Here is a 26,504-nt window from a genome sequence, read left to right as displayed (position 1 = left end):
ATCTTATTCGTTGTTCAGAATGCTAACAAAAACTCATATTTCATTAATGAGGTTTGAAATTGGATTTTGTTTTGTACATAAAGGTTAAATCAATTTTCACCCAATCACCACAGTGATAAATTTGTACATAATCTGCCAATTACCAAAAAGTTTAAGCTTAAATTGATTCTTCTTGTTGAGTCAAAAATTAATTATATTTCATATATATTAAATTTAAATTTGTAGAAGAATGGAGTATGGGAGCTGCCTAGAGTCTCTAAAATACTAGAGCCGCCCCCTTGCCACCTCATACCAATGTAAACCTCAATACCACAGGCCCAGAAAACAACCCTTATCATTTGTCCACCCGATTTACAAAAGTAGAGTTCCCCGGGTTCGACGGTACTAACCTGAATGGTTGGTTGTCCCAATGTGGACGTTTCTTTCAGATCGATCTAACCCTTATCAACACCAGAGTCAAGCTAGCCTCTCTTCACTTGTTAGGGAGAGCTCTGGAATGGCATCAGTCCTCGATGAAGAACATGGGGTGCATAGAGGAACCTCCATGAGAAGAATATGTAATAGCAGCCACTAATAGGTTTGGAGAACGGTTTTATGAAGATCCAATGGCAGATCTTTGCTGGATTACATCGAAGCATTCGATATATACTCACACAAGGTAACTTTGACTTGGGAGAATATCCTAAGTTGTTTTTTGAGTGGATTAAAAGATGAATTGGGGTATCCATTGCAAATGTTGGGACCATCGAAACAAGGGTGGTGTGGCGAGAAGATTGGTGGCCGACTGATCGGAGCTGGAAACAACGACTGCACCCCCATGGCAGCCACCCCCTCACGACTCGGTTAAATGTAACATGAGTGTAGCGATTTTTGCAGATGAGGATAGATGTGGACTTTGAGTCGTGGTACGTGATGAGAAGGGTAAATTTCTTTTATGTAGTAGCAGTCTAACCCATGGTCTAAAAGATCCAAAGGTACTTGAAGCACTGACAAGTATGCTTTGGCTTAAGAATCTTAATTTTACACGGGTTGAATTAGAAACCGATGCTAAATTGGTGGTGGATGGAATTTATTCTTCATCTTTGGATCTTTCAAAGTTTGGCTCAATAATACAGGATTGTAGGGTTAATGCTATGCTATTGGAATTTTATCTTTCAAGAATGTCCAAAAATCTCATTTATTGTACTTTTCAATTTAATTGATTTAAATTTGTTCAAATTTCCAAATAATAATAATAATAATAATAAAAGAAATTAATCCTAGCAATTAAAAGTAATAATTAGAGATAAAAATATTTTTAATATAAATATTGCAAGCTTCTAAAATTAGTTTTTTCTAAATTAGCGATTTGAATTCAATTAATCCGTTTTTCACTATTTTCAATCATATCAACTAAACTCATTACAGATTATTCCTAATCGTTTGCTTAATTTGATCTTTTTTGGGTTTTCAATTGAGGAATCAAGACCTACCCTTTCAATCTTAAGGAGACGGGTAATCTTTTGTACAAACCCAAAGCTCTGCAAGCATCTAGCTGATTAGGGCATGTTTTTGGTTGTAAGTAAATTGGCTTAATCCACTATTTGCTCCCTAAACTTATCTAAAAAGCTTGATTGGTCCTCTAAATTTTCAAAGTATCCCAATAATCCCCTCAACTTGCATAGAATGTCCCGTTAGCTCCATGAACTTGCATAAAGTGTAATCAATAAATCACCCAGTTGTAAAAAAGTAAGTTAAATGTGAAAAATGTATTGCATGCGTCTTAAAAGGAAGTAAAACGACCAAGATCGTGGTATGCGGTTCTAATATTAGAGAAAAAAAAAGTTTTATAGTTGAGCAAGCAAGAACTTCATTTTTAATTTATTCTATGAATTATGTAATAAATTCTAAGACGTATGCAATACATCTAACTTACTTTTTTACATTTGAGTGATCAATTGATTACATTTTATGTAAGTTTAGGGGGCTAAATGAATATTTTCTGTAAGTTCAGGAGGCTATCAAGACGCTTTGAAAGTTCAAGGGGCCAATGAAACTTTTTAGACAAGTTTAGAAGACAAATGATATATTAAACCTACTAAATTCAAATTGGTAACAACCAACCATTAGAGCACATCTAACTTATTTTTGTTCGTTATTCTTTTTGATAACAACCAAAATTTTCACTTACCCACATAAAGAGAGGGATATTGAATATCACGCAGCCAACCTCAAGAAATTGAACATCACTCCGCACGTTGATGTAGGGCCCACGAGTTCACCAACAACTCCACCATTAGTATGATATTGTCCGCTTTGGGTCAAACTCGCACGGATTTGTTTTTGGGCTCCTTCCCAAGGCCTCATACTAATGTAGTTGGTGAACTTCTTTATAAATTATGTAACTCCCTTGTATCTTTCCGATGTGAGACTTGGGATGTATACCCAACAGTTGATACCTGGTAAAGCATCAACTTTTGCTTTTGCTTTTTCTATCAAATTACAATATCAGTCTCCTGTTATTAATTAATATTTTTTTCCCATAAAATTCTGAAAAACAATGACCCCTAATGGGTTGTAATTTTGATTGTAATATATCCTATGTGGCACCCCAAGTTGTGATCTTCTATTAGGATGGTTTTACAAGCTCAAACATGGCTATAAGAGCATCTCCAATAGAGGTTGCTCCAAAGGGTGCCAAAAATTAACACATCATACTAAAATACAATATTTTTATTAATTTAATAATCCACATCACTCTTAACAACTTTTATTTAAAAATGCTCCAATAGTAAGCAATTTTAAAAGTTGTCACAATTGACCCCACAAATCATTACTTAATATATAATTCATTTAATTATAAATATTGTCAACCAATAGTGAAATGAGAGAGAAAGTCATCAAAAAGATGAAGCAATAGTATTCAAGTAAATCAATTTTTTTATATTAAAAAATGTTTGGCAACCTCGAAGCAAGGTTGCCAAAAATTGGCAACCTTTTGGCAACTTTTTTGGTACCCAACATCACTCCAATAGTAGGTACCCTTTAAAAGTTGTCACACTCAATGCCACATCAGCTAGCATTCTTTTGGACACCCTCTATTGCAGAGGCTGTAATAGATCTCTCCAAAATCCGAGAATGATTGATTGGAATGGTAAAGTACCCCCTTGACTTGTGTGGACCATAATTAATTGTAGGGTAATTACTTTATTAGTCCCTATATTTTGACAAAACACAGTGTTTAGTCATTCCGTCTGTTTGTTAGATTTTTTTACCATCTATGACTTCGGAAATGACAAAATTACCCTTTACTATTTACCTTCAAACTTCAGAAGAGGAAATCCAATTTAGAAGAAAAAGAACAAGAAAAAGAACAGACCCAATGCTTACGAATTTGAACCATTAAGAAGAAAATCAAGAAGAAGAACACTCAAAGTTGATTTCGGATGCATTAGAGTTTAAAGGAAAGGAAAATAAAGGAAAAGAAGAACACAAATCCAAATTGACTAACAGAATCTTCATGAGAGTCTAACGGCAGGGACTAAACAGTTCACCGAGAAAAACGTTAGGGACTAAACAGTTCACCGAGAAAAATGTTAGAGATTTTATCGTGTGTTTTTGAAAATACATGGACTAAACAGTGTATTTTGTCAAAATATAGGGACTAATAAATTAATTACCCTTAATTGTATAATCACAAGGGAATTAATTTGGTGAGTTGGAATAGTAACTCTGCAACTCTACTAACTTGTGAGATGTAACATTTCAGTGTTTGTGAGAGAGGAAGACCAAAAAGAAGTGGTAGTGATTAAGTCATGGTAGTCTTTCAAAAAGAAGTGGTAATGATTAAGTCATGGTAGTCTTTCAAACTTTACTCATATTGAATACTTAGTTGTTTTTCTAAAAAATGGATGGTAGGGGTTTAATTAATAACTCACTCAAACACTTTGTTCTACCTCTTATGGCACCCTTCTTCTTCTTCTCTCTCTCTAATCTTTTTCTGCAATATTCATTTCTCTTTTTCTCATTTAGCTGTCTGCTCTATCACTCATCCTTTGGCTTGCAGAAGCCATCTTGCCAAGATGGTGACAAGTCTTCCTTGTTACAATTCAAACAAAGCTTAGTCTTTGACAATTTCTACTGCGATCCTTCTACTGATAATTATACCAAGCTCAGCTCTTGGAAAGTTGGAGATGATTGCTGCTCATGGGATGGTGTCGACTGCGATGTTCAAACAGGTCATGTCATCGGGCTTGACCTTTCGAACAGTTGTCTCTATGGTTCTATCAATTCTGATAGTCCTATCTTCCGACTTGTCCATCTTGCAAGTCTTAACCTTTCTTCGAATAACTTCAATCTTTCAAGAATCCCAGGTGGGATTCAAAGCCTGTCAGGGTTGAAGCATTTAGACCTCGCGTTAGCAAACTTTTCTGGCCAAATTCCATCACAAATACTGGAGCTGTCCAAGCTGGTTTCCCTTGATCTCACATATAATCCATATTTGATGCTCCAAAAGCCTAATCTAAGAGATGTAGTTGAAAAACTTACCCATCTGGCTGAACTTCATCTAAGTGGTGTCAACATTTTTTCCCATTTACCTCCGAGTTTGTCAAACTTAACTTCTTTGTCTTCTCTCCTTCTCAAAAATTGTTCACTGCAGGGTGAATTTCCCCCAACTATCTTCCAGTTACCTAATCTTCGTGTTCTTAGCTTGTTGAGCAACCCAGATCTCACCGGATATCTACCACCGTTCAAGGTGGGTATCCCACTTGAGAGATTGATACTCAGTGAGACAAATTTCTCCGGACAGCTACCTCTTACAATTAGGAACCTCAAGTCATTGAGAGTTTTTACAGCCAAGGGGTGTGGTTTTACAGGCCAAATACCATCTTCAATCGGTAACCTTACTAAACTTAATGCCTTGGACCTTTCCAATAACTACTTCTCGAGGAACATCCCTTCCACCTTGGCCAATATGCTCCAACTCACATATTTGTCACTTTCACAAAATAATTTCAGCTCTGGCACCTTGGACTGGCTTGGTAAACTAACCAACCTACAACGTTTGGTTTTGCCTGAAACCAACCTTATTGGGGCCATCCCATCTTCATTTCGAAACCTGACCCAACTCTCTGAGTTAAGGCTTTCTTCCAATCAACTGACTGGTCAAATCCCATCTTGGCTAGGTAATTCAACCCATTTAACAAAGCTTGTCCTTTCAGCAAATGAGTTGCACGGTCCGATTCCAGAATCAATTTTCAGGCTTCCAAATATTCAAACAATTGCCATGCGTTCCAACAATCTTAGTGGGTCAGTGAGATATGATTCCTTTCTTCAATCTAAATATCTTTCTTATCTCCAATTATCGTTTAATCATTTGTCCATTGTAAACAACACATATATCAATGCCACTCTCCCTAAATTTCAATTCCTAGGATTGGGTGAATGCAATCTCATAGAGTTCCCAGCTTTCTTGCAGGGGCAACTTCAACTTGAAGCCTTAGATCTCCCTTATAACAACATTAAGGGATATGTACCCAACTGGATATTCACTTTGGAAAGACTTAGTTTTTTAAGATTGAATGGCAATTTTGTGAAAGGTTTCGAGCATTCCCCCGACATTACTCTGGCATCGACTAATTTGCAATTTTTGGATCTCTCCTCTAACAAATTGGAAGGATCCCTTCCAAAACCACCACCTTCCATTATCAGTTATAGTGTTGCAAATAACAAATTTAGCGGAGATGTCTCACTATTTTTCTGCAACTTAACAACTCTTTTGGTTTTAGATTTGTCAAGCAACAACTTAAGTGGCAACTTACCTCTCTGTTTGGGCAACTTAGGAAATTCTGCATCAGTTATAAACCTAAGAAACAACAATCTCTCTGGAAAAATTCCTGATAAGTTTACAAGTGGTTGTGCATTAAAGCTGGTGGATTTCAGTCAAAATAAAATGCAAGGTGAGGTTCCTAGATCAATAGCCAATTGTTCGAAACTAGAAATCCTCAATCTCGAGAAAAATGAAATGAATGATGTGTTCCCTTCTTGGTTGGGTATTCTTCCACGTCTTAAGATTTTGTCTTTGAGATCTAATAAATTTCATGGTGCAATAGGACAACCTCTAAGCAAATTTGAGTTTAACCAACTGCAGATTATCGATCTTTCTTATAACAATTTTACAGGAAAGTTACCACTAGAATACTTTCGAAATTGGGTTGCCATGAAAAGTGTTGATCATGACCACCTACAATACATGGCAGTGAACACAAGGTTTGACATGGATGGCTACAAATGGAGTGGTCGGTATCCGTACTTCATTAGAATTGTGAATAAAGGCACAGAGACAACTTACAATCAGATTGCAGATTTCTTTGTGGTTGTTGATCTCTCGAATAATAAGTTTGAAGGTGAAATTCCAGAAATTATTGGGACTCTAAGAGCACTTCAATTGCTGAACTTCTCCAACAACATTCTCACAGGCCATATACCGTCGTCCTTGGGGAATTTAAAAGGCCTTGAAGCTTTGGATCTTTCTCTAAAGACCTCTCAGGAAATATCCCAGCACAACTCATATTCCTTACTTTCCTTTCCGTCTTCAATGTCTCTCACAATAACCTCACAGGAGCTATACCCCGAGGAAACCAATTCGAATCATTCCAAAATGATTCCTTTTCAGGCAATCCGGGGCTTTGTGGGATGCCGTTGACAAAAAGATGTGGGGATACTCGGACCTTACCATTAACACCTTCACAAGATGCAGAATCGCCATTTGAATTTAACTGGGAGATTGTGTTGATAGGGAACTCCGCCTGTGAGGGTCACTTGGTGGCCTTTACAGCCGGTCCCAAGCCCGGACAAAGGAGGAGGGTTGCGGTAGGTTTGTGGCGGCCAGCGTAAAACTTAGCCACATCTTATGACATGAACCATAATATAAATACCGTTGGGGCGTTCCCTACTCAGCGACGCGCTGCACTTCTTAGACCCGGGTGTAGTGATAAATGTGCAAGGGTTGCTAGGTCGTCGCCCCGAAGCGGCGCGCCACCCCAGGACCCGGGGGTGGTGTCAAATATGCAAGGGTTGCGGGTAAATAAGCTAGTCCACGGTAATGGTAGGGGTAGGGGTAAGGGTAGTAGGTTACGCTTTGGGACATGGAACATAGGTTCTTTGACAGGAAGATTAGCTGAAATTGTAGATGTTATGAAGAGGAGGAGAATAAATATATTATGCCTACAAGAAACCAAGTGGGTTGGAGCCAAGGCTAGAGAGATAGCTCCTTGGGGTTATAAGCTTTGGTACTCAGGAAAGGATAAGGGTAGAAATGGAGTAGGTATTCTTATTGATAGGGAGTATATTGATGAGGTAGTAGCGGTGTCTAGGAAGAGCGATAGAATTATGAGTGTTAAGCTAGTGATAGGGGATGAGGTTGTGAATGTCATTAGTGCATATGCGCCACAAATAGGATTAGATGTGTCTATAAGACAAGCTTTTTGGGATGACTTAGAGGAAGTGGTGCAACAGGTTCCTAGGGATGAAAAAATGGTACTAGGGGGTGATCTCAATGGACACGTGGGTTCTAGGCGAGATGGGTTTGAGAGTGTTCATGGAGGGTATGGTTTTGGAGATAAGAATGAAGCAGGAAATGATATTTTGGAATTCGCATCAGCCTATGACTTGAGTATCATGAACACATGGTTTATGAAGAGAACATCCCACTTAGTGACTTATCGGAGTGGCGGTAATGCGAGCCAAATTGACTTCTTCTTAGTAAGGAGTGCTTGGAGAAAGAGTTATATTGATTGTAAGGTGATCCCTGGTGAGAGTACGACAACCCAACATAGAGTAGTGGTGCTAGATTTTCGAAGTAGGAAATGTATAAGAAAACAAACACCTCAAGTAGAGACTAAGATTAAGTGGTGGAAATTGCAAGGGGAGAATCAACAAAAATTTGTGGATGAGATGACCAAAAAAGATATTTGGACTTGCAATATGGATTCAGATATAGATTCGATATGGAATAAGATGGAGCATAGTATAAGGGAAGTAGCGAAGGAAGTTCTAGGGGAATCTAAAGGTAGCATGCCACCGGGTAAGGACACATCTTGGTGGACAGAAGAAGTACGACAAGCAGTAAAGAGTAAGAGAGAATCCTATAAACTATTGGGGAAATGTAGGAGTGACGAGAACTACGAAAAATACAAAGAGGCTAAAAGGGAAGTAAAGAAGGTCATACGAGATGCTAGAGCAAAGGTGAATCGGGATCTGTATACAAGATTGGATACGAAAGAAGGGGAAAGAGACATATATAGAATTGCTCGGATGAGAGATAGGAAGACGCGAGATCTCGGAAAAGTTAAATGTGTGAAGGATGTGGACCAGAAAGTCCTAGTTGGAGATAAGGATATCAAGGAACGATGGAGGTCCTATTTTGATGACTTATTTAATGGAGATCGCCAACAAGATGTTGGAGATATAAGTATCCATCACGATATGATAAATCATGAATGCCTGCGGAGAATTCAAAAGGGTGAAGTCAAAATGGCATTAAGTAAGATGAAGTTGAAGAAAGCAGTAGGACCTGATGGCATCCCTATTGAGATTTGGAGATGTTTGGGAGAAAGAGGAATCGAATGGTTGACGACGTTCTTCAACAAAATTTGGAGAAACAATAAGATGCCATCAGAATGGAGGAAAAGTACCTTAATCCCTTTGTATAAGAACAAAGGCGATGTCCAAGATTGTGCCAACTATCGGGGAATCAAATTAATGAGTCACACTATGAAACTTTGGGAGCGAGTGATTGAACAAAGGCTAAGGAGGACAGTGAAGATCTCGGAAAACCAGTTTGGCTTTATGCCGGGAAGATCAACCATGGAAGCCATCCATCTAATGAGACAATTAATGGAGCACTATCGAAATAAGAAGAAAGACTTGCATATGGTTTTCATTGACTTGGAGAAAGCATATGATAAGGTACCAAGGGAAGTACTTTGGTGGGCCTTGATAAGGAAAGGCATTTCGCGGAAATATATTGACATCATAAAGGACATGTATGAGGGAGTATGCACGAGTGTACGTACTAGTGTTGGGAAGACTGAAGAGTTTCCTATTACGATTGGAGTGCATCAAGGTTCCGCCCTAAGCCCATTTCTTTTTGCCATCGTTATGGATGAACTAACAAGTTCACTTCAAGATGGTATACCATGGTGCATGCTGTTTGCAGATGATATTGTGTTGGTTGAGGAGACGAAAGAAGGAGTGGAGATGAAGTTGGAACTATGGAGGCAAACTCTAGAATCTAGAGGCTTTAAGTTGAGTCGAAGTAAGACAGAATATTTGGAGTGTAAGTTTAGCGGCCGTAGGAGTAGGGAGGCAGGGACAATCATCCTAGATGGGAGAGTTGTTCAGGCCTCGGATTGCTTCCGGTATTTAGGATCTATTATCCAAACGGATGGAGCAGTAGATGGAGATGTTGCTCATAGGATTAAAGCTGGTTGGTCGAAGTGGAAGAGTGCTACGGGTTTCCTTTGTGATCCCGGCATGCCTAATAGATTGAAGGGAAAATTCTACCGGACGGCAATTAGACCAGCATTGTTATATGGTACGGAGTGTTGGGCAGTGAAACACTGCCACATCCATAAGATGTCGGTGGCGGAGATGCGTATGTTGAGATGGATGTGTGGTCACACGAGAAAGGACCGGGTGCGTAATGAAATAATTAGGACAAAAGTAGGGGTCACATCTATTGAGAATAAAATGAGAGAAAACCGACTAAGGTGGTTTGGCCATGTGAGACGTAGAGCGCTTGATGCGCCGGTTAGGAGAACCGAAGAGTGGCAAAGGGATGTAGTGGTGAGGGGTAGGGGAAGACCTAAGCAAACTTGGAGGAGGGTGATCGAGAGTGATATGAGTTTATTGGGAATTGAGGAAAATATGGTAGTGGATAGGACGGAGTGGAGGGAGCGAATCTGTGTCGCTGACACGACTTGATTTTCACGGTTTTATATGATGGTTCATGTTAGCCGACCCCGAATCATTTCGGGACTAAAGCTTTGTTGTTGTTGTTGTATTGTGTTGATAGGGATTGGCAGTGGATTAGTGATAGGTGTAGCTTTTGGATGCGCTATGGATACTAGGAAGTATGAATGGTTTGTCAAGAATAAATTGGTAAGGTGGTTCAAAAGCTAGAGATATTAATGGAAAAATGAAATTCTTATAATAGAACATGTTTATGTTTTAAGATTGTACTAAATAGTGTTTGTAAACTACTTGTAATAAATTTGTCTATCTCCTAATCCCAAAAATATATAAAAGATTGATCAATTTGGATTCAACTTATAATTTGATTTTCAAACACAAAGCTAAATAAATCAATAAGAAGCTAAACAAAATGTTTTTAGATATAAGCCAATAAAACTTTACCAGAGTCTTATTCAACACGACTCATAAACAACTCTACTCACAATTAAACATGTTCATAAACTGTTTACTTTTCTGGCACACGAGGCCAACGTCCAATGGGCTGGGTTGAATAAGGAAAATGACTTAAGGTCCGATCCGGTTTAGACACGTTAAAGTTCATCTATATCTAGCATGAGCTTGGGTTTTATATCTCATTGCTTTTCTGCATTTTGACATATGTTTTGGCGTTAACAGTAGTTCTAATGTTATATACTCCTTCCATTCTCAAATAAGTGTCGTTTTAGATAATTATTTTTATTCTTTTTTAAGTGTCGTTTTCGTTTTTCAATAAAATTTAGTATAGGTTTTTGGTCTAAGCATTTAAATTTTGTCTCGATTTATGTGTTTTTTAAGTTTTCAAAGTTTCTTCTCCAATCATTATAAGAGAGAGAATTTTTATTTAGTTAATTCATGTAAATTTATTAATTTAAGTACACATTAATTGTGTTTCTTAATTTGTGTGAAAATTCTAAAACGACACTTATTTGAGAATGGAGGGAGTAGTATATTCCAGTGCAATGTAGATATTATTCATTTGGTATCTGAGTCATTTGGGCCTTACAAATTTAAAATACGTTTATATATGAATCGTAACTCTCTTTATATATGAATTGTAACTCTCTTTACATTTTCGATGTGAAATTCAGTTTATTCACCGCTATCCTCCCCCGCCATTATTTGCAGGTAACGAAGTCTAGCTCACAAGGTATGGATAAGATCAATTTGATTCTTAGGTTAGTCATTTTCTAAGGTATTCTTTTTAAGTGAACGCTTTTACAAATTTTAATAGATTTTTTTGAATGAATTTTTGTAGATTCCATAAATTTGTAAATGATTTTCATATACTTCACATTGATAGACTTACTTTTATAGATTTTAGGCTGAATATATCATTTGCAATTGAACTTATCCAAAAAGGTTGATTGGCCCCCGAACTTACATGATGTCTTGTTAGCCCCGAAACTTGCTTAAAGTGTCGTGGTAAAGTCCCTAAATCTATAAAAATGTCATAAATGTTTAAAAAATAGAAAGTTAATTTATTTTAAAGATTTACGATCACGAATCGGACTTTTATTTTTTATGTTTTGTATTTTTTTACAAGTTTAGACATTGAAATGTATATCACTTTAAACAAGTTGAGGGGGCAAATGGATCACTATAACCAAATTCAGGTGGCAAATAGGTTATTTTAAGCAAGTTGTGGTGATTAAAGAGACACTTTATAAGTTTAGGGGCTGATCAAATTTTTGGGACAAATTCATTCAGGGTACTCTTGATGTATTAAGAATAATTTTAAGTTGCATCACTTAAATTATTGGTGCGTGTTGTTCCCTCCCTGGTGCAGCATGATGCATATTCTTTTATGTTAGGCATTAATTTGGTGAGTTGGAATGGCAACTGTAGTAATTAGTTACTTGGAAATTTCTTTGAAGAAGACCAAAAGTTGGATGTAACATCTTGTTTGTGAGAGAGGTCTTTTGTCTCGCATAAGAAGACCAAAAAGAAGTGGTAGTGATTAAGTCTTTCTCTATAATTACTTCATTTCTCTATAAAGATCTGCAAGCATCAAAGCTGATTGATTGGAATGCTAAACAACCCACTTGACTTGCTAATTGTTTGTATAATCAAAGGTTTATCACAAGGCATTCAATATTGACCGTGAGATGAAACAAGTGCTAGTGATTAAGTCACATGTCTTTCTCAGTGTTTGTGAGAGAGGAAGACCAAAAAGAAGTGGCAGTGATTAAGTCACTCTGAAATGCTAATTACTTCAGTTGTTTTTCTATAAAATGAAGTTGTGGATGGTAGGGGTTTAACAACTCACTCAAACACTTTGTTCTACTTATCTTGTGGCACCATACTTATCTTGTGGTTCATCTCACTCAATTTCCCCTCCTTCAAATCACAACCATTAGATTATAACCCTAAAATCAACGGACAGATCGCCTCCACATGTCTCCTGTCCTTGATGTCCTCTTTTATTCCTTTCTTGTTAAGCAAACCTAGACATAGTATAAATATGTAAGCATCTTTAATTATAATTTTTAATGAGAATCAAAGTATTATTCAATTATTACCTCATTCATTTCCATAAGGACAACATATTATTTATTAATAAGACAAAGTACTACGAGTAAACCTGCGGCCAAACTTCATCCGCTATTGTAATAAGTGTGTATATAGGACAAAATTTCATTAAAATTTAAAGTTTGATGATTTTGATGTTAAGAAATTAAGTTTTGTATCATTAGTGTTCCATGGATGTATTTAACCCTAATTCATCCGTCACATATCTTTCTTTGGGTAAATTATCCTTGTGGTCACTGAAATTTGGTCAGTTTGGCTCACTCAATTTCAATTTTTTTCAATAAAGTCATTAAACTTTCCTTTTTATTTTAATAAAGTTATTCCGCAATTCAGATAGAAAAAATCATCGGAATAGTAATGGTGACAACCACTTTGAAAAAAACTTACTTTTACGTATAATATAACAGTCACGTGACAGCAAGAAATTTTTTTTTATTGCCACATAGTTCAAATAGTTGAATTAAGTAAATAAAAAGGTTCTTTTTACTTCTTTTTTTCCATGTGGCTGTAATGTTGCATGTAAAAGTTAGTTATTTCCAACTTGACTTGTTCACTGTTCAGCGATTTTTGTTTGAAATGGTCAAAATCATTTTATTGAAATAAGAGGGAAGTTCAATGACTGAAAAAGAACACAAATTTCTTTGTTTCTGTATAACCAGAACTTCACCTTTACTCTCAAAGTCAGTCTTGTTATGCTGAAATTTCTAAGTTTGTGGAATACGTTGATGTCAAATGGTATAAAACGCAAATGTTGCTGTGTTTAACAACTCATCCAACAAACACTTAATTAATATGATTATGCATTCATTTCTCTTATTCTCTTTATCCTTTCTTCTGAATCACTCATTTGGTTTTCAGCAGTCACTTTGCCAAGATGCTGACAACTCTTCCTTGTTACAATTCAAGCAAAGCTTTGTCTTTGACAAGTTTCCCTGTCATCCTTCTACTAATTATACCAAGCTCGACTCTTGGAAAGTTGGAGATGATTGCTGCTCATGGGATGGTGTCGCCTGTAACGATGAAACGGGTCATGTGATCGGGCTTGACCTTTCGAGCAGATGTCTTTACGGTTCTATCAACTCTACCAGCCCCCTCTTCCAGCTTCACCATCTTAGGTATCTTGATCTTTCCTTTAATAACTTCAATCTTTCAGGAATCCCACCAGGGATTCGAAGCCTGTCAGGATTGACACATTTAAATCTCACATTCTCAAACTTTTCTGGCCAAATTCCATCAGAAATGTTGGAACTTTCCAAGTTGGTTTCGGTTGATCTCTCTCTAAACTCGTTGATCCTCCGAAAGCCTAGTTTAAAAGATGTGGCTGAAACATTGACCAACCTCACTAAACTTCACCTAAGTTGTGTCAACATTTCTTCTCATGTACCTCAAAGCTTGTCAAATTTAACTTCTTTGTCATCACTCCTTCTCGAAAATTGTTCGCTGCAGGGTGAATTTCCCTCGGGTATCTTTCGGTTGCCTGATCTCCGTCTTCTTAGCTTGCGGGATAACCCAGATCTTAATGGATATCTACCAGAGTTTCAAGTGGGTAGCGCACTTGAGATGTTGAGGCTCCAAGGCACAAATTTCTCAGGTCAGCTACCTCTTTCAATAGGGAACCTTAATTCATTGAGAGTTTTTACTGCCTGGAGGTGCCGTTTTGGGGGGGTTTTACCATCTGTAATAACTGGTAACCTTTCTAAGCTTCACATCTTGGACCTTTCACACAACTATTTCGCAGGTCAAGTCCCATCTTGGCTAGGTAATTCTACCCAATTAACACAACTTTTACTTTCAAATAATGAGTTGCAGGGTCCGATTCCAGACTCCATTTTCCAGCTTCCATATCTTCAAGTTCTTAATCTGAATTTCAACAAACTCAGTGGCACCTTAGAATTTGATTCGTTTCTTCAATTGAAATATCTTTCAGAGCTCCAATTATCAGGCAATCATTTGTCCCTTATCAGTAGTCCATATATGAATATTACACTCCCTAAATTTCAAATCCTAGGATTGAGAGGTTGCAATCTAAGAGCATTTCCAGCTTTCTTGCAAGGGCAAAATGAAGTTGAATATTTAGATTTGGCCAATAACAGCATTGAAGGATATGTACCTAACTGGATATTCACTATGGAAAGCCTTAGTTTTTTGGATTTGGCCAACAATTTTCTAATAGGTTGTGAGCAGCCCCTCAACGTTCATCCATGGAGTAATTTGCAGATACTTAATCTTACCTCCAATAAATTGGAAGGACCCTTACCAATTCCACCGTCTTCCATTCAGACTTATGATGTTTCGTGGAACAATTTCCACGGAGATGTCTCACCTTTGTTCTGCAATTTAACATCTCTTTTGGTTTTTGACTTGTCAAACAACAACTTAAGTGGCCATTTGCCTCGCTGTTTGGGCAAGTTAGGAGATTCTGCATTAGTTCTAGACCTAAGAAACAACAGTCTCTCCGGAAAAATTCCTGACACATTTGCTAGTGGTTGTGCAGTAAAGCTAATGGACTTGAGTCAAAATAGAATTGAAGGTGCAGTGCCGAAATCATTAGCCAATTGTTCAAAGCTAGAAATCCTCAATCTTGAGAAAAATGAGATGAATGATGTGTTCCCTTCTTGGTTGGGTATTCTTCCACGTCTTAGGATTCTGTCTTTGAGATCTAATAACTTTCATGGTGCAATAGGACAACCTCTAAGCAAATCGGAGTTCGGAAAATTACAGATCATCGACCTCTCCGATAACAATTTTACAGGCAAATTGCCATCGGAATACATTCAAAATTGGGTTTCCATGAAAAGTGTGAATTATGAACAGCTAGCATACATGGAAGCAAATGCAAGTTTTCACATGAAAAGCTACATATGGACTTTTCGATATCCGTACTTTATTAGAATTGTGAGCAAAGGCATTGAGAGAGCATATGACCAGATCTTAGAATTTTTTGTGGTTGTAGACCTCTCTCGTAATAGGTTCGAAGGTGAAATTCCAGAAATCATTGGGACTCTGAGAGAACTTCAATTTTTGAACCTCTCCAACAACATTCTCACAGGTCAGATACCACCATCTTTGGTGAACCTAAAAAAGCTTGAAGCTTTGGATCTTTCTAGAAATAAGTTGTCAGGGAAGATCCCAATGCAACTCTCAGTCCTTACCTTCCTTTCAATCTTCAATGTCTCTTACAATAACCTTACAGGACTTATACCTGGCGGAAACCAATTCGAAACATTTCAAAATGATTCACTTTTAGCCAATCCCGGGCTTTGTGGGAGCCCGCTATCGAGAAAATGTGAGAACATTGAGACCTTATCATTACCACCTTCAGAAGATGAAGATGTAGAATCTACATTTGAATTTAGTTGGGAGATTGTGTTGATCGGGTTTGGCAGTGGATTAGTGATAGGAGTAGCTTTTGGTTGCGCTATGAATACTAGAAAGTATGAACAGCGTGTGAAGAAGAAGTTTGCAAGATGGCTCAGAAGTTAGAGAAAATAATGGAAAACCAAGTTCTAGCTTCTGCAAATGATTTGCTTGAAATAATGGCTTTTGTATTTGAAATTATTGTTAGTTATATCATTGTAATTGTAAAGCATATACATACCACGTTTGTTGTCTAGACATTTTTTTAGAAAGCAATTTGAGGCTTAATACATTTGTTTTCTATGCACTTGGCCGAAAACTTTAGTTCTCTGAAGTTATAAATGACTTTATATTCTTGTCTAATCCCCAAACTGAATGACAATAAGGAAGAAGTTGCTATGGTATCTACATGGCTTGAAAGTTACATATTGTGGGTAGCACTAACTTGGTGCCTAATGAAAATCTATAATTACAGCCAGTTTTGGAACCAATGTGCAAAATTTGCAAGCAGGTCTCTTTTAACACCAGCATATTTCTCATTTTGTTTGTTAGATATTAATATGAATTGTAACTTTAACTATTAGCTTCAGATTTTAGTTCAATTGGTTACGATATAGTATCAGAGTCTCTCTGACCAAATAGTCAAAGGTTCAATTTCTTGTAACCCATTTGTTAATTAAATTGCATTACATGGTAATTTGGAACTGTGTTGTACACGTTTCAAGCTCAATGGGCATTTGCGTGTAGGAGTGTGTCTGATATTAATATGAAGTGTAGCTTTAACTTTTAGCTCGAGCTTTCCATGACTGTCCTTGTAACTCTCACAAACTGAAATACTCTTCTTATGTCACAGAAATGCATAAATCCAGCGATTAGGTTTCCTGAATTTTATACCTGCTTCCCCGGAAGTGCAATTCCAAATTGGTTCAACCATCAGAATTTGGATGGACTATTTCTGAGAATACAGCTCTCTCCAGATGAAAATTTGTGGAACATTGCAGGTTTTGCTGTATCAGTCATGGAGAGGAGATCTGATTCTCAACCGGATTGGTGGCTTGAGGTCAGTAGTAAAAATGGAATGTTGGAGACTTGGTTTAATGTAAAAATTCAGTTTATTCATTGAGACCGTTCGCTATCCTTCCTCGCCATTATTTGCAGGCAACGAAGTCTAGCTCACAAGGTATGGGTAAGATCAATTTTATTCTTATGGTAAGGAATTCCATCCGTTGCTACTTGCATAGGAATGGGTAAAATTGAGGTAGAGTTTTTAGTTAGACCTAATAAATTAATAATCAAAACAAGATCTGCAATTTTTTTGGTACTTATGCATTGACATATCTCATGTCAAAAAAAAACATGTTGAGTGTGTGAACAAAAACAAGACAAAAAAGATAAGTATTTGGAAGGGATAAGAAGACCAAAACAAGTGGTAGTAATTTAGTCTCATGTCTTTCTCTATAAACAAGACTCAAACTTTACTTTGAAATATAAGCCCATAAAATTTTACCAAAGTCTTAGAAGGTTTTTGTTTTAGCTTTTCAGATTAGAGTTTAGCGTTTCACTCAAAACTGCAAGAAATATAGCGTTTAGTTAGATTTATACAACGAAAGCGTTTAAAATTTCAACGTTTTGGAGCTTTTCACGAAAAGCTTATTTTTGGAGTTTTTCATGAACAACTGTTTGTAGTTATTTGTTATTGACAAAATTATCCTTTTTATTTCCATAAAATATGTTTCTTTCTTTAACATTATTTCTAAAGGTTTTGTTGCATTCAAAATTAATTTGTGTAATACATTTTTTATTTTATAATTTATTTGTTGATTAATTTAAAACATATTCACATTAGACATTTTAAATACTAACAGCAACAGTTCAATATAATTTTACCAACAAACAAGCAGCGAACAGCAACAGTAAGTCATTTGCTGCAACCGCAAACAACAACAGCTATTAGCTAACAGCTGAACCAAACATGTCCTTATTCAACACGACTCACAAACAACTCCACTCACAATTAAACATGTTCATGGGTTGTTTTATAATATTTTGAATATATTAAATCATTATTTTTAATTTATTAATAATATATTTTAAAGACTAGTTTTATAAACTAACCCAAAGCTATGCAAGCATCAAGCTGATTACAAGCTCAAACAAGCTAACAAGTCTCTCCTAAACCGGACAATGATTGATTGGAATATTAAACTAGTTACTTGACTTGTGTGGATCATAATTAATTATACAATCAAAGTTAATTTGACTTTGTCATACTAACAGTTGACTTATTCATACTAACAGCTGGAAATTGACCCACCTGTCAGATGTAACTCACATGTCTTTCTCTATAAACAAAACACAAACTTCCCTCCTAAATGATAATTACTTCAACTGTCAGTGATTTTAATGCGAATGCTTAATCGTATGGAATGTTGATTGGTTTTCTATAAAATGAAGCTATGGCTGGAAGGGGTTCAACAACTCACTACTACTCCCTTGAACACTTAGTTATGTTTCTGCAATATTCATTTCTATTTTTCTCATTTTCCCATCTGATCTACCAATCATTTTCCTTGCAGAAACAACTTTGCCAAGATGGAGACGGGTCTTCCTTGTTACAGTTCAAGCAAACCTTTGTCTTTGACACGTTCTCCTGTGATCCTTCTACTGATAATTATACCAAGCTCAGCTCTTGGAAAGTTGGAGATGATTGCTGCTCATGGGATGGCGTCGACTGCGATGTTCAAACAGGTCATGTCATCGGGCTTAACCTTTCAAGCAGTTGTCTCTACGGTTCTATCAATTCTGACAGCCCTGTCTTCCGACTTGTCCATCTTACGAGTCTTAACCTTTCTTCGAATAACTTCAATCTTTCAAGAATCCCAGGTGGGATACGAAGCCTGTCAAAGTTGAAGCATTTAGATCTCGCTTTCGCAAACTTTTCTGGCCAAATTCCATCAGAAATCTTAGAGCTTTTCCAGCTGGTTTCTCTTAGTCTCTGGCAGAATCCATTCATGCTCCAGAAGCCTAGTTTGAAAGAGTTAGTTGAGGCATTAACCAATCTCACTGAACTTAAACTAAGTGGTGTCAACATTTCTTCTCATGTACCTCAGAGCTTGTCAAACTTAACTTCTTTGACGACTCTCCTTCTTAAAGATTGTTCACTGCACGGTGAATTTCCCGGAGCTATCTTCAAGTTACCAAATCTTTGTATTGTTAGCTTGCGGAATAACCCTGATCTCACCGGATATCTACCAGAATTCTCAGTGGCTAGCCCACTTGAGAAGTTGGCGCTTGATGGCACAAATATGTCCGGTCAGCTACCTTTTTCAATCAGCAACCTCAGATCATTGAGCTATTTTAGTGCAAGTGGATGTAGTTTTGGGGGGCTAATACCATCTTCAATTGGTAATCTTACTAAGCTTGACCACTTAGAACTTTCTGATAACTATTTCTCAGGGAACATCCCTTCCTCCTTGGGAAATCTCCTACAACTCACATATCTGGCACTTACCTCTAACAATTTCAGCCCTGGCACCTTGGACTGGCTTGGCAAACTAACAAATCTTCAAATTTTGGATTTGAGGAATACCAACTCATATGGGGCCATCCCTTCTTCATTTCGAAACCTAACCCAACTCGTTGAGTTATGGCTTACTTCTAATCAACTAACTGGTCAAATCCCATCTTGGCTAGGTAATTCTACCCATTTAACCAAACTTGTCCTTTCAGACAATGAGTTGCAGGGTCTAGTTCCGGATTCGATTTTCCGGCTTCCATATATTCAAGTTGTCGACCTATATTCCAACAATCTTAGTGGATCAATGAGATATGATTCCTTTCTTCAATCGAAATATCTTTCTATTCTGCAATTATCAGCGAATCATTTGTCCTTTGTCGACAACACATATAGCAATGTTACTCTCCCTAAATTTGAAATCTTATCATTGGCTGGATGCCAACTCGGAGAATTCCCAGCCTTCTTGCGTGGGCAAGATAAACTTGAAGTTTTAGTGCTCAATCAGAACAACATTAAGGGATATGTACCCAACTGGATATTCACTTTGGAAAGACTTAGTCTTTTGAATTTAGCCCACAATTTTCTGATTGGTTTTGAACATTACCCCAGTGTTACTCTCCCATCGACTCATTTGACCGTGTTGGGTCTCTCCAATAATAAATTGGAAGGACCACTTCCGATACCACCAGCTTCTCTTGCTGTTTATGATGTTTCACAAAACAAATTAAGCGGAGATGTCTCGCCATTGTTCTGCAATTTAACATCTGCTTTTGCTTTAGATTTTTCAGGCAACAACTTAAGTGGCAACTTGCCTCCCTGTTTGGGCAACTTGGGAAGTTCTGCATCAGTTCTAAAACTAACAAACAACAATCTCTCCGGAAAAATTCCTGACAATTATGCAAGTGGTTGTGCATTAATGATGATGGATTTCAGTCAAAATAACTTTGAAGGTGAGCTTCCCAGATCATTAGCAAATTGTTCAAATCTAGAAATCCTCAATCTTGAGGATAATCAGATGACTGATGTTTTCCCTTCTTGGTTGGGTATTCTTCCACATCTTAGGATTCTGTCTTTGAGATCTAATAAGTTCCATGGTGCAATAGGACAACCTCTAAGTAAACTTCAGTTTAACCGGTTGCAAATTATTGATCTTTCTAATAACAATTTCACAGGCAAGTTGCCATTGGAATACTTTCGAAATTGGGTTGCCATGAAAGTCATTGTTAATAACCGCCTAGCATATATGGAAGCAATCACAAATTTTCAGAGTAGCGGTGGGTTTTATAATTTTCTATTCCCGTACTTCATTAGAATTGTGAATAAGGGCACGCAGAGATCATACAATCAAATTCTGGAATTCTTTGTGGTTGTTGATCTCTCAAGTAACAAGTTTGAAGGTGAAATTCCAGAAAGCTTAGGAACTTTAAGAGCACTTCAATCGCTCAACCTCTCCAACAACATTCTCACAGGTCATATACCATTGTCCTTGGGGAATTTAAAAGACCTCGAAGCTTTGGATTTTTCTCTAAATGAGCTCTCAGGAGACATCCCTATACAACTGTCAGTCCTTACTTTCCTTTCAGTCTTTAATGTCTCTTACAATAAACTCACAGGACCTGTACCCCGAGGAAACCAATTCGGCACATTCCAAAACGATTCATTTTTTGCCAATCCCGGGCTTTGTGGGATGCCTTTGTCAAAAATGTGTGGAGATACCGGAACCTTGTCATTACCACCTCCAAAGGATGAAGACGTAGAATCTCCACTGGAATTTAATTGGGAGATTGTGTTGATAGGGATTGGTAGCGGATTAGTGATAGGAGTAGCTTTTGGATGCGCTATGGATACTAGGAAGTATGAATGGCTTATCAAGAAGAAGTTTTCAAGGGGGAGAAGAAGCTACAAAAATTAATGGAAAAATGAATTCTTGCTTCTGAAAATGATATTGTAATAGTATATGTATATGTTTTAAGGTTGTACTAAATAGTGTATGTAATTTACTTATAATAGTTTTTGGAATGTAATCGAAGACGTATACGTAATTTGTTTAGTAATTTTAAGTGTCTCACAACTCCCCAAACTTACTTATTCTGTAACAACTAAATACAAAAACCATATTACTAACTCTCGATCCTCATCTATTCAATCTTTCAAACCTGCAACACTAACTCTTATAATAGGTTGAAAGGTAGGAGAAGCTAAAAAATACCTCATGAATGGATGAAGACGTATTTTTAGGATTTAGGTTTAATAAGTTTTTGTATTTAGTTGTTACAGAATAAACAAGTTTAGGGAGTTGGTGAGATACTTACAAAGTTCAGGGAGCTAATCTACTTTTACGGACAAATTTAGGGAGTTGGTGATACGAAATAAGCAAGTTTAAAGAGCTGGTGAGATACTTGCAAAGTTTGGGGAACCAATCTACTATTTTGAACAAGTTTAGGGAGCTAGTAGGCCAATTGGAAATATGCTTACTTATATAGTCTTCTCTAGTCATACATTTTCAGTGTAGAATTTATTTTATCCCCTACCTTAGGAGTGGGTGGGTAACTTGTCTCAGAGAAGTTGAAAAGCAGACTCCGAGAGTGGCTTGGTGAAGATATCAACAATTTGATTCAATATAGAAAGATAGGAGACTCGTATTTCTTTCTTAGCAACTTTATCAGGTAAAAGGTGAAAATCAAGTTCTAGATGTTTGGATCGATCATGAAAGGTTGGATTTGCAGTGAAAAAAGTGGCTCCTAAACTACTACACCAAATTGTAGGCATTGAAGTTGAGGGATAACCAATTTCATTCATGAGACTTTTGAACCAAATGATTCTAGAAGCAAGTGTCTATAAGGCATGATATTCTGCCCCAATAGAGGAGCGAGACACAATGCATTGTTTATGTGAACGCCAATATATTAAGTTGGGACAGATGTAGACCACATAACCCTGTGTGGATTAGTGATTATGCAAGTAATGGAGAATGTGTTTGATATCCTTCCAATGATAAGACTGGGATGATGTATAAACTGATTGACTTTGTTGACAGCATAGACAATGTCAGGACGAGTTATTTTAACATACTGGAGATCGCCAACAATACTCCAAAAAAGGCAAGGATCATCAAATGGCCGTTTGAGACAATTTAAGAAAAATTAAGTTTAATCGATTGCATATTATCAACCTTTTTTAGAACAATTTTACAGGAAAGTTTCCACTGGAATACTTTCGAAATCGGGCTGCCATGAAAAGTGTCGATTATGACCACCTAGCATACACTGAAGCTACATATGGACTTCTCGATATTAATACTTCATTAGAGTTGTGAACAAAGACACGTAGAGATCATAAAATCGAATTCTGTAATTCTATAAAACAACTCCCAAATAAGATTAATGTGATATTTAACCTTCCATTACTCTCATTTATCTCCATTAACTTCCTCCCAAACAAGGACTAAATAAACTCTACGGAGATATCCCAACACAATTTACACTCCTTACTTTCCTGGCAGTCATCAGTGTGTCTCACAATAATCTCATAGGACCTGGGCACAATACTAACTATAACTGAATATATCATGCAATACTGAATATATCATACAATACTGACTATAACCAATAATTAGAACTAAATATATCATACAATACTAGCTATAACTGATGAAATACAAAACGCATAGCTGTGGGATAAGCTCCCAAATACCCTTTTCACTCCCTCAAATCAGCTCACCCTTACACCTTATCCCCTCAATTTGTTTGTTGAGTCACCCACATAATTCCAAAGGGGATAAGGAATCAAACGGCTCCTTTCTTGAATTAGTTACAGATATCTTTTACTTTTTTGGTTTTTATTTTCCTTTTATACAAATGTATTCTTTTGTCTCTTGTGATAAGCTAGGGTTGTAAATTAACTTTGTATAAATGTTGCTCTTGTAATCACCTTTTATCATTGAATGAAAAGAATATTTTTCAATTCATTTCAATCATCAATAACCGAACCAAGAATATAAAATAGTCAGATTTAAAATCCATTTCAATTATGGAAGGAATCCAATTGACGAATTATGTATACATTAGGGACCTAATCTGCAATTTTAGAAGTTTATAGACATAATTAACTTTTAAGGTATAGATTGAGGATCTAATTGATTCTTTTAGAAGTTTAAAGATCTAATTGAGTTAATTGACTTTTAAGGTATGGATTGGAGACGTAATTGGACTTTAAGCCTATAATTTAATATGTGAAAGACATACTTTTTCTTACTTAGGATTATGCAATGTTAAAGTTGAGAAGTATATATTAATGACCTAATAAGTTGCTTAGAGAAAAATAATGAAATTTCAGCTTACTTGGCTTGACCGGGTTGAAAATCCCCCGTTTTGGTCAACTTTTGATAGCGAGACTTAAAGGTCATGCTTAACACAGTAAGTCTGAAAGGGGAAGTTCTATTTCACTTTTTTAAGCATGAAATCTATGAATTGAGATCTTTCTAGGCGGAAGAAAATGCGAATTTGAGAGCGGAATCAAATGTACTGCTTAGGAACGAAAGTCTGGAATCTGTTTTGGGACTTAAGTCGGTTTCACCCAGATTGTGTTCAGCAAGGTACGTAGTAATTGACTATGGTTATGAAGGAATCATGTTTTCTATTTTTTTTTATAAGTATAAATAGAAAAGGAATTTGTTATATTGTGTCAAATTCGCATTGAGAAAAGTAATATTTCTTTTCTCCTAAAAATATGAAAAAAAAACACTTTTTTTTTTGTAAAATCTCGTCTATTAATAAATTTCTATTCCAACACGGAAAGAAAGGGACAATATACAGGATGGGTATAAGAAGTTGTGATACTTGGCTACCCTAAACTAGGGAATAGAAAAGAATACACAAATCCTATAGATCCTTAGGGTTAATTTAATTGTGGATCCCCGTGAATCTCCGAACCTTCCCTTGATGGGAGGACCAAGAATAGAACCTTCACTTTCTGAACCTCGCTACTTCCCCGGGAAACTTCAATGCAAGAAAACCCGGAATAGCGGCCTTGGTTTCACTCCTAGCTCGAAAGAAAAAAGCGATTCGCGGAAGGGCAAGGGCTTTGATGGGGAACTTGTGAAAGACCTATTACTGGATAATTCATGGGTAGAGCAAAAGAATGTGAACTGTACACGTTAACAATAGCATTGATTAAATGATTAAATGCAGGAGGGGGGCTCCGGTGTATAGAGAAGACCTTTCCAAGTGGAGATGGTATCAGCCTGGAAAAATGATATCATGAGGCAATTGAGCTTGGTATTTGACCAGAGAAATTTGTATCCTCAAGCCTTCATAATTTGAAGAGGGCTAACCACCTGAAATTCCAGCAAGTGAGATCTCGATTCGACAGCACACTCAGAGAGCTCAGAGAGCGAAATCTGCGAAATCAGATAGAAGGGAGAAAGACGAAAGACTAAATTTTTTTTAAGTGTTACATATATATTAAGAGTATTTTGGAAAAGTCATGCAAACATAATCTAGATATGTAGTAGGTTAAGTAAATGAGTTAAATATGTAAATGGGTCTCCCATTTGACCCAATTTTGTAATTTTCCCAATTATATATCCTTGCAATCTACAGTCACTGAGAATGAGAGAAGACAAAAAAGATACTGACCTGTTTGGCAAATGGTTGTTAGCTGATTTGATTTGAGTAGCTTATTTGGTCAAACTTAGCTGATTGTTAATACAGTAAAACCTCGATAAATGCATATCCTTGGGACCAGAAAAAAATATTCATCAAGCGAGATTATTTATTTATCGATAAATGAATAAATTATTCATTTATCGATAAATCAATATTTATTATTTCATAGATAATTTTTCATTATAAAATGCATACATTGTATCGTCAATAATGAACAATGATAATGATGACAAAGAAATTATCCACTCAATAATAAACAGTGATGATGGAAATGATCCAGAGCCAGATGATAGTTGCGTTGTCGCAAATGTATCGTCAAAAGAGGCATTTCAAGCAATGGTCACCTTAAACAACTACTTGCTACAACATGAGAAAAATATAGCAGAAGTTGTGTTTGCACTACAAAAAGTTAAGGATGACGTTCATTTTGGTTTAGGTGGAAAGAAAAAACAATCAACTATATATGCATTTTTTCAGAAGAAATGGCTTCTAGTTGATTGATTGAAAGGTTTTGGTTTATATATATATATATATATATATGGAAGAGTTCTTAACGGCGAGCCTCCATTCATGGGGACTAATATATTTTGATTAAATGACCTGCTATAGGAGGTTACCAATAGGGTATCAAGTTACCCAAAGACACATTTCTCTCCCTATAATAAATGATTGTTCACATTTTTAAAAAATACTCTCTTTCCATAATAAATCCATAAAAATGATTGGTACATATAATTATATATGAAAATCATTAAGAAAAAAAATAAAACTAAATTCCGCTAAATTTTTTTTTGATGGCCTTGGTATAAGATTCTTTTTTTTTTTCTATTAGTTGGAGACTTAATTTAACTAATTGGCCCTGTTTGGGAATTAGCTGTTAGCTGATTACATTAGCTGTTAGCTGTTAGCTGATTACATTAACTGATTTGACTAGCTGATTTGATTAGCTGTTTGTGTAGACCTGTTTGGTAAAAATTAGCTGATTGATAATAGCGGTTTGTACAAAAAGACGAATAAGGGCATTAATTTTGGCACAGGAGAAGAGGGAGTCTATCTATTAGGGTTAAAGAAGTCCATTAATTTTAATATTCCAAAACGCTAATTGAAAAAGCTCATTTTAAGAGCTTTTTCTAAATTAGCGTTTTCATCCCAAAACTCTCTCCCAAACCTCTCTCCACCAAACACTCCAATTAGCGGTTTCAGTGGTCAAACCTCTAAAGTTGGTCAAAACCGCTCTTTTTATCCCAAAACGCTCTTTGGCAAACCGGGCCATTGTCCTCTAAATCATTTTTAAGATCCTACTCAAACAAACAAAAACAACCCTTCTTTTTTATGCGAACAAATTTTAAAAAAAAAATCAATCTTCCCTTTGATTGTTTAAAAATAAACCTACTACATTTCCGGCCATTAAATTATTCAAAACTGCAACTGACCTTTTG

General features: G+C 36.5%; 2 protein-coding genes and 1 pseudogene across 5 annotated transcripts; all 3 read left to right on the top strand.

Moving 5' to 3' along the window:
* Positions 1 to 3,927: 3,927 nt before the first annotated feature.
* Positions 3,928 to 7,285, top strand: LOC136202334 (receptor-like protein 7; annotated as a pseudogene).
* Positions 7,286 to 13,168: 5,883 nt separating this feature from the next.
* Positions 13,169 to 16,673, top strand: LOC136202335 (receptor-like protein 7). Its single transcript, XM_065992893.1, has 2 exons — positions 13,169 to 13,260; positions 13,384 to 16,673. Exons 1-2 carry the CDS (start codon positions 13,258 to 13,260, stop codon positions 16,006 to 16,008), a joined length of 2,628 nt encoding a protein of 875 aa, XP_065848965.1. The 5' UTR covers positions 13,169 to 13,257; the 3' UTR covers positions 16,009 to 16,673.
* Positions 13,507 to 21,595, top strand: LOC136202333 (receptor-like protein 7). 4 transcript variants are annotated; one of them, XM_065992889.1, is made up of 4 exons: positions 13,507 to 13,640; positions 16,736 to 16,942; positions 17,041 to 17,091; positions 18,459 to 21,593. In XM_065992889.1, exons 2-4 carry the CDS (start codon positions 16,901 to 16,903, stop codon positions 21,309 to 21,311), a joined length of 2,946 nt encoding a protein of 981 aa, XP_065848961.1. In that variant the 5' UTR covers positions 13,507 to 13,640; positions 16,736 to 16,900; the 3' UTR covers positions 21,312 to 21,593. The 4 variants fall into 4 exon arrangements, with proteins under 4 accessions (XP_065848961.1, XP_065848960.1, XP_065848962.1 ...); XM_065992888.1 differs by lacking the exon at positions 13,507 to 13,640 and adding an exon at positions 13,982 to 14,116; XM_065992890.1 differs by lacking the exons at positions 13,507 to 13,640; positions 17,041 to 17,091 and adding an exon at positions 13,982 to 14,116 and having other exon boundaries at positions 18,459 to 21,592.
* The last annotated feature ends 4,909 nt before the right edge of the window (positions 21,596 to 26,504 follow it).

The sequence above is a fragment of the Euphorbia lathyris genome, chromosome 8, assembly GCF_963576675.1.
Source record: "Euphorbia lathyris chromosome 8, ddEupLath1.1, whole genome shotgun sequence".
NCBI lineage: Eukaryota > Viridiplantae > Streptophyta > Magnoliopsida > Malpighiales > Euphorbiaceae > Euphorbia > Euphorbia lathyris.
Note: the sequence above shows the minus strand (reverse complement) of the source record. Positions and strands in the feature narration are given on the sequence as shown.